Source organism: Pipra filicauda, unplaced genomic scaffold (genome assembly GCF_003945595.2).
Source record: "Pipra filicauda isolate LSUMZ 115617 unplaced genomic scaffold, ASM394559v2 scaffold740_size120307_pilon, whole genome shotgun sequence".
In the NCBI taxonomy this organism is placed as follows: Eukaryota; Metazoa; Chordata; class Aves; order Passeriformes; family Pipridae; genus Pipra; species Pipra filicauda.
Window position 1 is genome coordinate 36,284 of NW_024104910.1, and position 15,923 is coordinate 52,206.

The 15,923-nt window shown below is 59.9% G+C and overlaps 1 protein-coding gene across 1 annotated transcript; it reads left to right on the forward strand.

Annotated features, from left to right (window-relative positions):
• Window positions 1-648: 648 nt before the first annotated feature.
• PLEKHA2 (pleckstrin homology domain containing A2) lies at window positions 649-15,127 on the forward strand. Its single transcript, XM_027713711.2, has 12 exons — window positions 649-729; window positions 4,112-4,275; window positions 4,672-4,728; window positions 6,186-6,234; window positions 6,355-6,452; window positions 8,476-8,622; window positions 10,477-10,626; window positions 10,979-11,047; window positions 11,168-11,238; window positions 11,591-11,654; window positions 11,933-12,010; window positions 12,383-15,127. Exons 2-12 carry the CDS (start codon window positions 4,135-4,137, stop codon window positions 12,716-12,718), a joined length of 1,260 nt encoding a protein of 419 aa, XP_027569512.1. The 5' UTR covers window positions 649-729; window positions 4,112-4,134; the 3' UTR covers window positions 12,719-15,127.
• Window positions 15,128-15,923: the final 796 nt, after the last annotated feature.

The window sequence follows — 15,923 nt, forward strand, 5'->3', positions numbered from 1 at the left end:
ACGAGGGTTGCGGGTGTCCCTGAGCCGGGCTCCTGAGCAGCCTTGGCGGCGACGGCAGCGCCAGGATCGGTTTCATCCGCGCCGGGAGAAAGTGCTTCGGGGCCAGATGCAGCTCCGGAGAGAAAGCGGGGGCTTCCCTTAGACGGCACGGGGGCAGGGATGTTTCCTGCTCCCCAAATCCACCCTGAACTCCCTCCAGCCGCAGCTTTCCGAAGGGATGCTCCTGCAGGAACCACGACCCAAACTGGGCAACTCAGCTCCATCAGTGCCAGAGTCCAGCACACGCTGAGCGGTTTTGAGCGGGGTCTGGGGGCAGTCACCGGGAAGGACCCGAGCCTGGCACTGGGCGGCCCTGGGGGGCGCAGGGAACCTGCAGCAGGCTGGTATCGGGGCTGGCACCGGGCTGGTCCCAACCCCTCCCCGCGGCGGCGGCGGCGGCGGACACGGACGGAGGGCGATGGGACGGAGGACACCGACCCCCCGCCCCACGGAGCCGCCCCGCACTCACATCCGGGGCCGGGTTTGCTAATGACAGACGTAATTAACCCGGAAAGAAGCGACGGCGGAGCCAGGGGCACACCCCCTCCGCCGCCCGCCCGCCCTCCTCCCGCCGCCGCCCGGCGTGCGCAGCGCCCGCAGCCCCGGCCCGGCCACCGGCCCCGCCGCTCCGCCGCCCCCCGCCCGCTCCGCCGGCCATGCGCGGGGGGCGCAGCCCAGGGACGCCGCGGGGTGAGTGCGGGGGCCGCGCGTGTCCGCGGAGCCGCCCGTGGGCAGCGCTCGCTCCCGGGCTCTTCTCGAGGGACCCCGCGGGGCGGGCTGGGAGCCCCCCCTGCCCCGTCCCCATCCTCCCTCCGGCCCCCTTCCCCCGGCTCCCCGGGCTTGCGGGGCGGCGGGAGGCGTCGGTGCCCCCGGCGGAGAGAGCGGGCGGGGAGGCGGCCCCGGGGTGGTCCCGGGGTGGTCCCGGGATGTGGCGGAGACTTCGGTCGCTGCAGCTGGAGCGTCCGTGCCCGGGCTGGGGTCGAGCCCTCCCAGCGCGAGCGGCTTCTGCCCGGCGGTGCCTGCAGTGAAGGGTCGGGGACGGGGAAGCGGGGGGCAGCGAGGGGGGCTCGCCGGGACGGAGGAGGTTTGGGGAGGAGAGGAGTCCCCGTAGGAGCCCCGGGAGTACTGTGGGCACCATCGCCGCCGAGAGTCTGTGGGGTTGGAAGCAAACGTGCGGCGGGGATCAGGGATCTGCAGCTATTTGCTCTGCTCCCCGACTCTTCGTGGCCAGATAAAGAGCTGTATCCTGGCTGCTCCCAGCCTGCTCCCAACAGGTTAATCATTCCATTAAGGCAAATGTCTGGAATTAGCAGGAGCGAGCTGCTGGGCTCTGCCTACCCCGTCCGTCTCGCGGGTCGGGACAGACGTCGCCGCGCGAGCTCTTGGAGCTGCTCTGCAAGAGCAGGTCGGAGGAAGTGGAGCTGCCGCGGCCGCGGCTCAGCTCGTGGGGCAGTGGGGCACCGGGCATCGCAGATCCCAGCCCTCCCGAAACGGGGGGTCCTCCTGCACCCCAGCCGCTACCAGGGCAGCTCGGACAGACAGGCGTGAGAGAGGAGGAGGAGGAGGAGGATGCAGTGGCTGCCCTCAGGTGTGATGGGTGCTGTGGAGTGCCAGGGAGATGGCTCTGGCAGCGCAGCTGTGATGCTCCAAATGTCGGGTCTCCCGTTGCCTCGGGTTTTCCTGCTGCAGAGTGTCCCTGGGTCACTCCCGCGGCTGTAGCTGTGCTGGGAGCAGGACAGAGCAGGGCACGAGCAGCCGTGACGGCGTGGTGGAGTCCTGGTGTCCTGAGCTTCTTCCCGGAAAGTCTGGCTGTGTGGCTGCACACGAGGCCTCTGAGCCACCCGTGGCCGCAGAGGGGACTTGGGTGCTGTGTGGACTGTGCCCTGCTCCTCCTGCCTCTCCCTGGGAAACACATCCCTCTGTCTCAGGAGGTAGGCAAGAGAGTGTTTTGCTGTAAACTTCTTCTACAGACCAACTATTTGCCATCTCATTCACTGTGTCAGGAAAGGGGTTTCCTTTTTATTGGGACATTAGGACTGAAAAAGCTCGAAAGTTGGTTGCTTCAGAGGTAGGAAGGAGTCCTGGTAGTGCACACCCTCTGATGTGCTTCACTAGGAGATGGCATGCATTCCTAAGCAGGATCTGGTAATGAGCTCCCGAGGGTTGGATTCCGTGTAATGCTCAGAAAGTTTGTCATTGTTGGGTGGCAGATCAGCCTCTGTGAATCAGGGGTGAGCATCATCCATAAATCGTTGCCCCCAGTGCCAGTGTTTTGTCCATCGTGTTTCCATACGGGATGTCCTCGGAAGCTGAAGCTCCTCCTCGCTCTGACGCCTTCAGGGGCTCATCCACACTTTTAAATGATGCTCCTTTTCTGTTTGGGTTTCACATAGAAATATTTATTATTTATGAGTCGGAATTTACAAAGTGCTGTATAAATAGTCAATGTTGGTGAGAATTGAGCATTTTCTGGCCCTCCTGGAGTTCCTGAGCAGAGGGACTGATGTGTTAGCAGAGCTGGAAATGCTAGTTTTATCCTTTATCCTTTATGGAAAAGTGAAGTTCTCGGTAGCCCCAGGAACACAGACCAGTTGTGTCCTGTGGGATGTGAGGGGCAGGCTGGGGGCTGAGTGTAGGGCAGTCCCTGTCTCCTCTGCCCAGAGGTTTGTGCACATTCAAGTGCAACCTGAGGTCAGCGTGCACGGAAGGGCTGAGCTGTTTTGTGGGGTCCCCGACGAGCCTGTGGTAATGAAGGATGGCAGGGGAGGGACCTAGGGGGTCCCATCGGGGTCCCATGGGGCTGGGGGCTCAGGGCTCATCCCTGCACTGCCTGTGGCACACTCTGCTTATCCTCATCCCTCTCCTAAGCAGAAATGTCTGGACTTTTATTAGCAGCAGAAGGAAGAGAGAGTTTATGAGGCTTGCTCTGAATGTGTTGGTGTGGTTGAAGGCACCCGGCAACTGGCTTTCCACGTGCTTCCCCACCACAAAAATAACCCCACAAAAAAGCAGTGAGACACGAAGTGCCCCACATAAACCTTTGCACTGGGGCACCCGTGCTGGGCTAAACCAACCTCTCCCCCTGCAGCAGCACAGTTCCCCTTGAGCCAAGCCCCAATACCCATCTCTGGAACACTGGTGATGAGCTGAGGTCCTGACAGCAGGTTGACTTGTGTTCTGCCTCCTCTACCTTTGCAGCTGCACCCCAGCTCTTGCACAACCCTTGCCTCCTCGGGCCCCACTCCACTGCAGCTCAAAAATAGTATTTCCTCCTTTTCTGCATGAGGTCTTTTATTTGTGTGGCTCCGCTTCTGGCACCTGTGTGATCACCCCTCTCCTGCCAGACAAACCACACCAGCTTCACTCTCATCCTCTGGGTAACGGCCGCCCCCAGCCCTTCCCTCCACCCTGCCCCATGGACAGGGGGCTCTGCCCGGGCACTGGGACGTGTCCTGCCCACCCACCCGCTGCTCTCAGTGCCGCTTCCACTCCCTGCGTGGGGCTGGAAGTGACTGGAAGTGACGGTGTTCCTGCTACAGCCCAGGGGGAGGCTCGGGGGAGACCCCCCAGCCAGGGGGACAGTGCCATGGAGGGGACAGTGCCAGGGAGGGCCCATGCCCGTGGCAGACCTGGGGGCACGGTGTGGCCCCGCTGTGATGGGTCATTGTTTGCCCTGCTGACTCGGCATCCTGCCTGCACAGATTTTCTGCTGGAGTTGCAGATTGTTTCCCATTTCCTGGGAGTGTGCTCGGGCTCTCTCTAGCGCACAGTCTGCTTCGGGATTATTTTTTGCCACAGTTCCCAGGGATCTGGTGTCTCACGTCAGATCCTTTGTGGCTACTTTGTCCTCTCTCACAGGGGTTGGCGGCTCTTGGGACTGAGTGATGGGTTGGTAGGTTATCCCTTTCCTCTCCCTCTGGTGAGCTCAGATGTGGCTGAGTGACTGCGCTGGCATCCTGGCACATCTGGCTCCAAGGGGTTGGGATGGCTCTGAGTGTGGGAGCAGCTCCCTGGAAAGCTGGGGCTGTGGGAGCAGAGCACCCACCTCTCCCTGCCTGCCCTCGCTCCGCAGGGTGATGCCAGAAGGAACCCGGCATGCCGTACCTGGACCGACAGAACCGTATCTGCGGGTTCCTGGACATTGAAGAAAATGAGACCTGTGGCAAGTTTCTGCGGAGGTATTTTATCCTGGACACCCAGGCCAACCACCTCCTGTGGTACATGGACAACCCTCAGGTAGGCTCATGTGCTGGGCACATCTGTGGAAGTTGTCAGTGAGTCTGTAGGCACATCCTGGCCTCCCTGGTAGAGGCATCTCCCCCAGGTCCCTGAAGGTCACTGCCTGCAGTGTGTGTTGTCTGTTGGGGTGTCCTGTGGCTGAGTGTGGCCATGACCAGGCTCCAGCCCCTCTGTGACCTCTGCGGTTTCCAGGACTGTGCCGAGGTGGGGACAGCACTGGGGTGCAGCACAGCAGGGCTGGTCCTGCTGCTGGGGGGTCTGAGCTGAACCAGGGCACAGGGAGGGAAGCGGCCAAGGCTGCTGCCTGACCCCGAGGACACAAACGAGAGCCTGGCTCGCCCCTGCTGCCTCCTCCCTGTCATTTACCTCCCATTGCTCATTCCTGTGTTGCAGAACCTGGCCATCGGAGCGGGTGCTGTGGGATCTCTGCAGCTGACCTATATCTCCAAGGTAATGTTGGGGTGGGGCGGAGGGACAGGTGAATGCTCCCTCTTATCCCCTTATCCACACGGCATTCCCAGGAGAGGCGATGGCTTGCCCTGGAAGCACCCAGGGCCAGGTCCTGGTCCTTCCTGAGCTCGTGACAAGCTCCCTGGGATGGAGCCTGTGCAGGGCTGTGGGAAGCAGGGAGTCCCCACAGCACAGGGATCCCAGCACTGGGACCGTGTTCACCTTCACCCGTGGACCAGCGTGGGACAGGATGCGAGGTCGGGTTGCAGGAGGAAGAGGAAGGACACAGGGCAGCCAGGGACAAGTGGGGACAGGAGCATGGTGTCGGCGTGAGCTGGACATGGAGCTGGCAGGAGCTCTCCCCTGTGCTCAGAGGGCAGCGCTCTGAAGGACAAGACCTTCTGGAAACTCACTTTTGTGTGTCTTAACAGTGTTATCCGGCCTCCAGGAGAAGGCAGAAATAGTGCAATAAGTGACAACTGTTGCAGGACCAGTGAGTGAGACACGTGGAGCCCTGGCTGCGAGTGCAGAGAGCGGAGCTTGCACCGTCCTCCTCCTGCAAGTGGCCCCTTGGCTGCTGAGGGGGGAGTGGGGGGCTCGTGGCTGCCACGCCGGGCTCAGCTCGGCTTTATCCCGGAGCCGGATAAAGAATTGGACAGATCTCTCTGTTCCTGCTGAATCATGATTTATAAATTAAGCACAGATGAAGCAACGCCGGGAGGCTGAGCCTTCCCCATTTCAGAAAGAGCCTCACTTACAAATTATATAGGTTTTAGTTTAAATGAAAATTGCTGCAGGACAGCATTTGGTCACAAACTGCGTGGTTGGGTCCTGCCAGCAGCTGGAACTACCAACAGTAAATATACCAGAAAAATGGAGGTTTGCTTGAGAAAACATATTTAAAGCATTATGGACTGGCTCTGATGGAGGAGGGCTGTCAGAATAAATACTCCATGAATGCTGTGCTTGGAGCCCCAAGGAATATTATTCTTATATAAATGATTCCTACTCTTTAGGGAGAAACCACTGCTATTTTCCCTCAATTTTCTTAATTGCTGACAAGAGCAACTGTGTTAGTCCAGAAGAACTCATGTTTCCGGGGCCTTTGAAAGCTTTCTGTGCTCTGCTGTGCAGCGCAGCCGGTGCCGGGGGGGGACGCGGGGGATGAAAGTCCTGGCTCCGTGCTGACCTTCCCCTGGGACCCTGCGCCCGCTGCTGCCTGTGCTCGCTGTTACTCTGACACGGGCCAGCTCCCAACAGCTGGCACAGCTGTGCTGCACCTCATGGGTCGGGGGGCACGGGGGGTCCTGCCCGGGGGGGGCAGAGCCCAGGCTGGGCGCAGTGCCCGGCGGTGGCACGCAGCGGGGTGGGTGGGTGGGTGGAAAGTTCCGGCTCTCTTGCCCCCCATGAGCATGGGCTGTTATCTCTAATTTTGTCCCTGATTTGCTCTGTCACAGGTCAGCGTCGCCACCCCGAAACAGAAGCCGAAAACTCCGTTCTGCTTTGGTGAGTGAGGGGGACCCTGGTGGGCTCTGTGAGGGGACACCCTGCCACGAGAGGCTGTGGCATGGGCCGTGAGCCCTCCTGGCTGCTGCCAACTGTCCCTGTCCTTCCCTTCCCTGGCAGTTATCAACGCTCTATCCCAGCGCTATTTCTTGCAAGCCAGCGATCAGAAGGATCTGCAGGACTGGGTGGAGGCGCTGAACCGGGCCAGTAAGATCACAGTAGGTCACTTAATGCTCTTCTCAGATGTTGCCTCCACCATCCCCAGGGATCCTCCTGGTTGGGATTTACTGGGTGTGTCTTTCTTCACCCTCCCAGCCCAGCTGTGGGGGACGGCGGCTGCGCCCCAGGAAGGTTCCAATCTTGGAGCTGTCCCCATCCCCGCCTGCTCCAGGGCCCTCTCCCTCCTGTTGCTCCTGCTGACTGGGATCCAGCCCAGCCAGCTCCTCACTGTGGCTGTCAAAGGGCGTCTCTCTTGTGCTTCAATAACTTATTTACCCGATTTTTATTCTTCCTGGGATGCCGGGTCTCGTGGCGAGGCGCAGCGAGTGCCCTGCGCTGTGGGGAGCGGCGGGGCGGGCTGTGCTGCATCCAGCGGGGTTCATCTGCCATCTCCTCTCATCTGCTGCTGTGCTCAGGGAGCCGTGCGCTGATGGTCACTGACCCAGCAGCTCGCAGAGCCTGTGCAGAGCCTGTGCAGAGCCTGTGCAGAGCCTGTGCAGAGCCTGTGCAGTCTGTGCTCCGGAGCTCCCGGCGATGGGGGATGTGCTGCACTCCCTCCCTGTGCAGCGGGAACGGAACGGGAGCCTCCTCCAAAGGCTGGGGGTGATGCTCAGCTGGCAGTGCCCGCTCCAGGGGCTCAGGGTTGGGAGCTCCAGGATGGCTTCTCCCTGCACCTGGATGGGAGGGTCCCTGGGAAGGGGTTGGGGGTTTCTGCTGAACTGCAGTGAGCAGTGGGGCCAATGCTTAATGCGAGCAGAGTTCTGCTAGATGGTGCACTGATGCGTGTTGTTTGTGGTGTGTAAACCAAGGGCAAGGAAAAATCACGGTAAACAGCTTAGGTTTGGGGCCTATCAGATGAGATTTTTCTTTAAAATCCCCGGAGTGCCATGTTGTAGCCTCTGTGGCAAACTCACCTGCAAGATCAGACCTGGCTTGTATTTTCTTTTTTTTGCCTGCAAAGACATTGTGTGACAACCTCTGTGCCTGCAGCCACCAGACTGCAGGGGCTGTGGCTTGTGCCTTCTCTTTCTGGGTCCAGGTGATATTGGCCACGACCTTCACCTCCAGAGCTGGGTAGAGCTGTAACCAGAGCCTGCCCAGGGTGTGTGTCTGGCTCTACCATCAGTGTAGTTTCCTCAGGGGTTGCTGCCTGGAGGGGGTGGAGGGTCTGCCAGGCTGGCAGAGGTGGGACCTGGGGTGATGGGAAGATGAGATACATCTTCTGCCTCTGCAAGAAACTGTGGTGATTTCCATACCCTGATGTTGGCCAGCCCTTCCCGACTCTGGCTGTGTCCCAGCTGGCCGACCGGCTCTTCCAGCCCTGCAGGGAGGAGTTGTCACAGGCTGGCTGGGAAACTCAGGGCTACTGGGATGTGGGTGACGCTGCCACTCTGCCCTGCTTTGGGGGGAAAGCAGGAGGGTGGCTTGGAGCCAGGGACCCCACTAATGGCAGTAAGGAAGTGGAAGTGCAGGCTCGGGAAGGGAAAGTTGGAAACACGCCTTTTTGTCCAAAGCCAGGTGCCAGAGGGAAGGAGCTGGGAGGGGGAAAGGGAAGATGCCAGTGCTGGGAGCCGGGTCCCGGCAGCACAGCCTGTGCTCAGGGGTGTGGGGCCACTCTCAGCAGGGTCACAGCCAGGCTGGGGGGCTCAGCAGTGCCCGGCTGTCGGCTGTGGACGTGCAGCTCAGCCTCGTTAGCCAGACCCAGCTCCTCATTAAGCCTGGCTGTAAGTGGAGCGGGGACAATTAAAGGAGCAAGTGTCCCACAAACGCACTGAGGTGCAGAGGCGAATCGCAGGCGCCTCTGAGATGATGCTTAATCATTCAGCACCTCTCATCTCCCATCTGGGTGCCTCCTGCAAGCCGCCCAGGGGGGCCCACACCCTTCCTAACTGGGGTGCTTGTTCAGGTGTTATTTTTTAAAGGGATGTTTCTGCATTAGACAGAGACAGGGGTGCCCAGTGCAGGCGTGGGGCTGCCCTGCCTGGTCACCCTGTGCCCTTCATGCCTTTGCTTCTCCCACAGGTGCCAAAGGGCGGCAGCGTCCCACCAGCCACAGAGATTGCGAAGCCCCCGGTGGTCCCCCAGGCCCAGGAGAGGAAGCCCCAGGTGGCCTACAAAACAGAGATTGTGGGGGGGGTGGTGGTCCACACGCCCATCTCCATCAACCAGGTGAGCTGGTTTGCACATATGTTTCTGGAAACCAGCGTGGTACCCTTCCCACTGTGGGTATAAAGGGCTGCTCCGAGCACCCTGTGACACCTCTGCTTTGTCTTGCTCTGAGGTGTGATGAGATGAGGGGTGTGAGGAGGAGGAGGAAACCTCAAATCCGCTCAGCTTCCTGGCCATCGCCATCCACCCACTCGTCCTGGGTCCAAATCCTGCCTCCAGGTGCCCAGGGCAGAGGGACTGGCCTGTCCTGGGGGGGGAGGCTGGCCCTGCTTGCTGTGGCTCTGCACCCCCTTCCCTGGCACACGGCTGGGGGTGCACGTGGCCATTGGCATTGCCCACCTTTGGGCGCTCGTCCAGCTCCGGGTCTCACTTCAGCCCGTATCAGTGGCAGCACTAAAAATAGAGCAGACAATTAGATCACTGCAGTGGTTTCTGCTTTTAACACGTCCCTGGCCGCAGGGTTCAGCAGGGTTGTGGAGGTGTGCGGGGGGCAGTGGGGTGCACAGGGGTTTTTTGGAGGTGGAGCATCAGCTGCCAGAACGTTTCTGTGCTCTTGCTACCTCTTTCTGTGTGAAATGGCCATTCCTCTGCTGCAGCTTCCTGGGTGCGTCTGTGGTTTCCTGGCTGGTGCTGCTCCGGGGCTGCAGGGGGGAGCCCCACACTCTGGCTGCACCCCCAGGCTGGCCAGCAGTGTCACCCCAGCTCCAGGCTGTGACCCTCCCTGTTGCAGGAGTGTCCTCACCTCTGGCTTTGGACACCACTGTGTAACACCCAGCAGAGCTGGCACAGCCCCAGGCAAGGGGCACAGGCGGTGTCCCCATCCCAGCAGGGCTGGAGCTCTGCTCCGCTGCTCCCCCCAGGGGCTGGCAGCACTTTAGGACCAGCCAAAAGGTTGCTGGTCTGTCCTGGGGATGCTGAAGCAGCTCTGGAAGGTGCTGGAAGGCACAGGGCAGGCAGGCCGTCGGCACCGGCAGTCGCACCGGCACGGGGCCATATAAGGCTGGTGGCAGCCAGGGCCACCCCGCTGCCATGGCAATGCTCAAACCTCAGCCCAGCGGGAGGAAGGGGTTGGAGGGACGGGGAAGGAGCTGAGTGCAGCAGATGTTTCATCTCAACCATCCTCTTTGCTGCTGGGGGGAAGGGAGGGCGCTGGCGGGGCGATGCTGGCAGTGGGGCAGGGTCCACCCCTTGGGGTGCTCTGGGACGTGCTGGGGGGAGCCAGGGGTGGGTACTGGGCACACGGCCACAACCACAGCCCCTCCATGCCTGTAGCAGTGAGTGTTGCACTTGAGGAGAGACAGCTTGGGGCCAGAGAAGTCACAGCTTCTCTTCCTCGACTCCAAGCACCCCAGTGTCTTTGGGAGAATTTGGCTCTGAAAATGTGGAGCAGAGACTGTATGGCTTTCCTGAGCAGTTTATTCCCATGATATATTGCCTTCTTCTGCTGGAAAGCATCCCTGCTTTCTAACTTGGGTTTGTCTGGTGGCTCTTGTTCTCCTCGTACCTGCAGTGGTGCAGTTGAGTCACCTCTCAGTGTGTGATGAGCCAGACAGATGAGCTCCCTTAACTCCCCCGCTTCAAGAGATTTTTCTCTGGCTTTTCTGTAGCCTTTCTGATTTTTTTAACATGTGGGTGCCAAAAGGGTGAAGAGTACCAAGGCAACAGCCTGGAAAGCTGCCCGCAGTGAGAGAACATCAGCTCTGGACTCTGGCTCGTTCCCTGCCTGTGTCCAGTGCTGCCGTTAGCCCCTGGCTCACATACTGCGTCAGGTGGCTTTTCCCTGCAGCTGGGTGTCCTGCATTCCAGCAAGGAATTCCCCTCCCTGCTCCCAGTGACTCTGTTCTCTGCTCGCAGAACGGTGGGGATGGAGGGGAGGGCAGTGAGGTGGGAGCTGCCCACCCACTGCTGCGGCGCTCGCAGAGCTACATCCCCCCCTCGGCCACCAAGCCGCCCGCCGGGCCCCCCGCGCTCAAGAGCGGCTTCTGTGTGAAGCAGGGGAATGTGGTGAGTGCCGGGGAACGGGGGGAGTGCCGGGGAACGGGGGGAGTGCCGGGGAACGGGGGGAGTGCCGGGGAACGGGGGGAGTGCCGGGGAACGGGGGGAGTGCCGGGGAACGGGGGGAGTGCCGGGGAACGGGGGGAGTGCCGGGGAACGGGGGGAGTGCCGGGGAACGGGGGGAGTGCCGGGGAACGGGGGGAGTGCCGGGGGTGATGCCGGGGAATGTGGTGAGTGCCGGGGAATGTGGTGAGTGCCGGGGCCGGGAGCGCTCCAGGGACGCCCTGCGTGCAGCACCATGACAGTGTGGGTAGGGAGGGTGGCAGAGCCCACTGCCCAGCGATTCCCTCCTCTTTTCCAGAGGAAGAGCTGGAAGCGGCGGTACTTCGTCCTGGATGAGTTTTCCATCAGTTACTACAAGTGTGAGCAGGTGAGCAGCCCCCCCCGGGACCCCGAGCAGAGCTCTGGCACCGCTGCTGTGCCAGCGCGGGGCCCTCCGTGAGAGGCACATCCCAGCCGAGCCCATCACTGTCTCCTCTCACCTCTGCAGGACAAGGAGCCCTTGCGTTCGATTCTCCTGAAGGACGTTTGCAAGACCCACGAGTGCCTGGTCAAGTCTGGGTAATGCTCCCGGCCGTGTTTCCCGGCCGTGGCTAAAGTAAAGATATACTGTATTGATGTATCTCCGAATTATTTATTCCAAATAAGTGATAGCAAGCTGACATTTAAAACGAGCTGGGAACGCGGTGGGTTATGGTGAGGGAGGGCAGGGGTCTGCCTGCTGATGGCAGAGCTGGGGAGGGTGTGTGGCCGAGGGTCTCTGGGGACCTGGAGTCTTCTCAAAATCCCAGTGAGACCCAAGGTTTGCCTTCAATATGTTTCTCCCTGGCACGCCCCAGAGATGAGGATAAACACAGGTTTTTTCCATCCACGATGGCTGCTGGGGTGACTGTCTCTTTCTCACTGCTTCTAGTGACCTCCTGATGAGGGACAACCTCTTTGAAATCATAACAAGCTCCAGGACCTTCTACATCCAGGTGAGCAGCCAAGGCCGGGATAGTTTTTGGGGCAGCTCTCAGCAAATGGGCTGTTCCCTGCAGCCCCTCAGCAGTGAACATGGACAGGTGGGGCTGTAGCACACGGGGAGAGCTGTTCACTTCTCCCTTGGGCTTATTTATGATGGGGGCTGTTTGAGAGCAGGAAAAGGCAGAGCTGAGCCTTGGGAATGCCGGGACAGCGGGTGCCTCACGTGCCCCTGCGTGGCTGCACCGTGGGTGGCAGGAGGCAGAGCCTCACTGGGCTGCTGTGTTTGCAGGCAGACAGCCCCGAGGACATGCACAGCTGGATCCGGGCGATCACGGGCGCAGTCCAGGCCCTGAAGACCCGCCCCAGGGTAGGTCATGTCCTTTCTGCTTCGTATTTAGTGTCTAATGGAGTTCAGGCCAATGCGTGAGATATTTATTTAGTGGATGGTGTAAGTGCTTGGTTAGACTGATTATTCCAGGATGAGATCCCTGCCCTCCCTGGGTTTGCTAGTCACTGAAAAAGCTTCCTTTGGAGAAGTGACATTCAGCTGCCAAAGTGGACCTGCATGAGCCCTGCTCTGCTCCGAGGCACAAGCGAGAGCCTGACGGGTGGCAAAGGCTGTGGAATTCCGCCTTTCCCTTTGCTCCGGGCCCTTTTCTTTCCTGCAGAGTGTGTGAAACGGGCAGGGCGCAGCGTCCACACCCAGACCCGGCAGCCTGGCTCTGCTCTGTCCTTGCAGGAGATGTCCTTCATGAGATCCACCTCCATGGGCAGGCCCGGCGGCTCCTCGGCCCCATCCCCGGCACGGCCGGCGGCCGAGGAGCGGAGAGCCCTGTGCAAGGCCCCGTCCAGCTCCTCCTGGCAGCCCTGGACGCCGGTGCCGCAGGTGCCGCCGGCGGAGGGGAAGCGGCCGGAGCCGCTCAGAGACTCGGTGTTCGTGCCGGCGCTGACGGAGCGCGCGGGCAGAGCCGCGCCGGGCACGCGCCTGCGCCACAGGTCGGAGCCGCAGCACCTCAAGGAGAAGCCGTTCGCCTTCGACCTGGACGACGAGAGCATCCGGACCTCCGACGTCTGACCGGGCACCGAGCCACCCCCCCGGCTCCACCCGCGGCTGCCGGGGGTCCCTGAGGGGCGACTGGGGCTGTGCAGGGTGGTCCCTTCCCTCCCCACAGCCCTTCCCTGCGATGCAGGGTCGGTCTGGACCTGCATCCTGGTGCCCTGCTCTGCCCTGGCTGCCCCTGCCCGGGCTTGGCCCCGGTGGCTCCATGTTTTGGAAGGTGCCTCCGGGCACTGCCAGCACTTGCTGTGTGGGGCAGGAGGTGCTGGGGGCCTGGATGAGGGGACATCTGCAACTCCATAATTTCCCCCAAAAACCAAGTCTGGAGGAAGCGGCAGGAGGTCTTGGAAGCATGAAGGGAAGTGTGGCCTTTCTTGTGTTTGAAAAACGTTTCTGTCCCCTTTGAAGCTGCTCAGACTCCCCAGGAGTGGGGCAGAGCTGAGAGATACCAGCCCACAGCTGCCCACACAGGGCACTCCCTGCAGCTTCCCCTTCCAATGGCTTATTCCCCTCAGACCAGCTCTTCCCACCGCCTGCCCAGGGGTGTATCAGCAATCTGTTGGCTTTTAATTACGTCCTTTTATATGTGTGGCTCCTGTTGAACCCCAGCCCGGGCAGGTGCTCAGCCTCCCCAGATGTTTTTTGGTACTTCCTGAGCACGAGCCAGAGCAGGCAGCTGGAGCAACGGCGGCTTCCAGGTGGGAGCATCCTCGGGTACGGTGTTGGTTTTGCACTGGGCACACCTGGACACAGGGAGCCGTGCTGGGTGGTGAAGGGCTTTTAGCAAAAAGCACCGAAAACCGAGTGCCTGATGGAACTGGGCAGACTTGTCTGGCTGACTCACCCCCTGCCTGCCCGAGGTGGAAACCACCACGAGTTTTTAGAGCAACGTGAATCGTCATTTCCATAACCAAATGAGCTCCTGTAGGTGTGATAAATAGTGTGTAGAAAATCCAGGTGTTCCCTTGGCAGCGAGATCGTCTGATACCTTCACCCCGAAAGTGAGTGCAATCCCTGGGTGCTGAGTGAGGACACAGCTCCCCTTTCGCTTCCCTGGCCATTGCACATCCCCTGCTCTGCACACTCAGCCCAGCGTGCTCCCCAGGAGCACAACATCTGGTTTCTCCCTGCCCTTTTGGGGCCTCCAGCTGTTTGACAGCTGTGCTTCAGCCTCAGCCCAGGGTTGAGCGGAGCTTTATCAGTTGAGCTCTGAGCCTTGAGTAGCCCAACTGACCTTAACATGATTCAAATTGCACCTTCCTGCCTTGATCCCCTCTGGGGATCGGTGTTGCTGCTCCAGGGCAGGCACAGGGGAGCTGCCTTGGTGCAGCTGGGGGAGGCAGGGATGGGGCCCCCCGAGTTCAGGGGTCTCAAAAGGGGTTGTGTGGAGGTGCTGGAGAAGATGAAAACAAGTGGGAATCGATGAAAACGGTACAGGGCAAGTGTTAGTACTTGTTATTTAATTGTAGCAACTCAGATCCTGCTGTTCCTTTTTCTGCTCTTTTTTTGCTTTATTTGCACTAGAGTTTGAAATCTTTAATTTTTTTAGGCTGACTTGCTGTTTGGCTCCTAACACAGTGTTTCAGGAATGATTTAGTAGTTTGGTAAGCCCATCCATCAGAGTCACAGTGTTTGGTGACAGCGCTCTGACCTCAGTCTTGGAGAACAGGGAATGCAGAGGGATGATGGTTCCTTCGTGCAAGGCCTTGGAACCACGGAGTCCAGAGTGTTCCTGGTGCTTGATAATTGCACAGTTTCCTCAGGCCTGGGATGGTAAAACAGAAGCTTGTTGCACAATTAGGGTTAATTATCCAGGAGGAGAAACTACCAGTGACTCCAGCATTATTGCAACATTCCTGTTGCTCATTCCCACCCTCCTGCATCCCCAGGACAGCGTGAAGGCTGCAGATGAATTTCAAGTGTGGAGCTGAGCTGGGCTCCAGACCCATCTGTTATGCAGGTGGTGTTGGGGAGAGGAATTTCCCTCCCATCCTGAAGGACAGGGCGGATGCAGCCAGACCTCGATGAGCTTTGTGGTGATTTTAAAGCAAACTGGTGTCCTCTCAGCTCTACATTTGTCTCCCAGCTCTCTGGCATGGACACACCTCCCAGGAGCTGGTCCCTCCTGAAGCGTGTGCTGTGGGGCTCTCCTGGGGGTGCTGCAGATTTGGGGTGCCTGTGGGCAGAGTGGTGGGAGAGAAGGGTTTGCTCTGTTCTGATGGATGTTCCCAGGTGACTGCAGCCGTTCCTGAGTGCTGGCTGGGGATTTCAAGTGCTCTTAGGGCCGGGGGCCTCGTGTGGGTGATGCTCCGTGACTGCCGGGGTGTGGGGTACCCGCCCCCCGCCCCTCGCCTGGAAATGCTGGAGGGCCCTTTCTTCCCTGTGTTTTTAAATAAAGAGGGAAATCCCAGTTGCTTTCCCAGGCTGTCCCTTTGCACTGTGTATGTTGGGTAAGAATTGCCGGGGTGTTGAACGCTGTCCCCACTGGGGTGGGGGGACAGGGTGCAGCAGCTGGGGGAGCCCGAGGCCACTGGTGGGTGCCCCCCACTCTCAGGGTGCTGCTGCCCTGCAAACACGGGGGCTCTGGGTCTGGGGGGACAGGGATGTCACAACTCTCTTTGCCTTTCCGAAGGTGTGGGAAGGAGGGAAGCTGCCAGACCAAGGCCCCGAGTGTTCCTCAGTGTAGCTCAGGAGAGCCTGGTGCAGGAAGGAATTTGGGGTCCTGCTGTGAGCTGGCAGCAGGGGGCTGGGACGTGGGAGCTGTTCATGACAATGGGCTTTTGCACATGGGATTATTATTTTTTTTCTGGCTCGCTGCAGAATTTTTTCCCCTCCACGGACTTTTCAGCCCAGTTGTTCTGCTGAGGAATGTGGTAGTTTCAGGAGGAAGCCACCCCCTGACCCCAGTCGAAGCTGCCAAACTCAGATCAGTGGTGACCTAACTGGGCAACAACCCCCCTTGCCCTGAGAGGAGGAGTTGGTGCAATGAGCCACAAAGCAAAACTGGAACAGGCAGAATTCCCGGCCAAACTGAGCCCCGGGGCAGCTCCACAGGAGGAGAAGAACCACAGGCAGAAGGTGGCCAAAGGCAAAGGGCTGGAGGGGCCTCAGCTTGCAGAGCTGTGTGAGACCAGCAGTGTGTGTTTGCTGTTTCACCTCAAGTGTGACCCGACGTTTGCATACACGGATTTTTGTGTCTGGCCCTGGCTGGGACTTGCTGCAG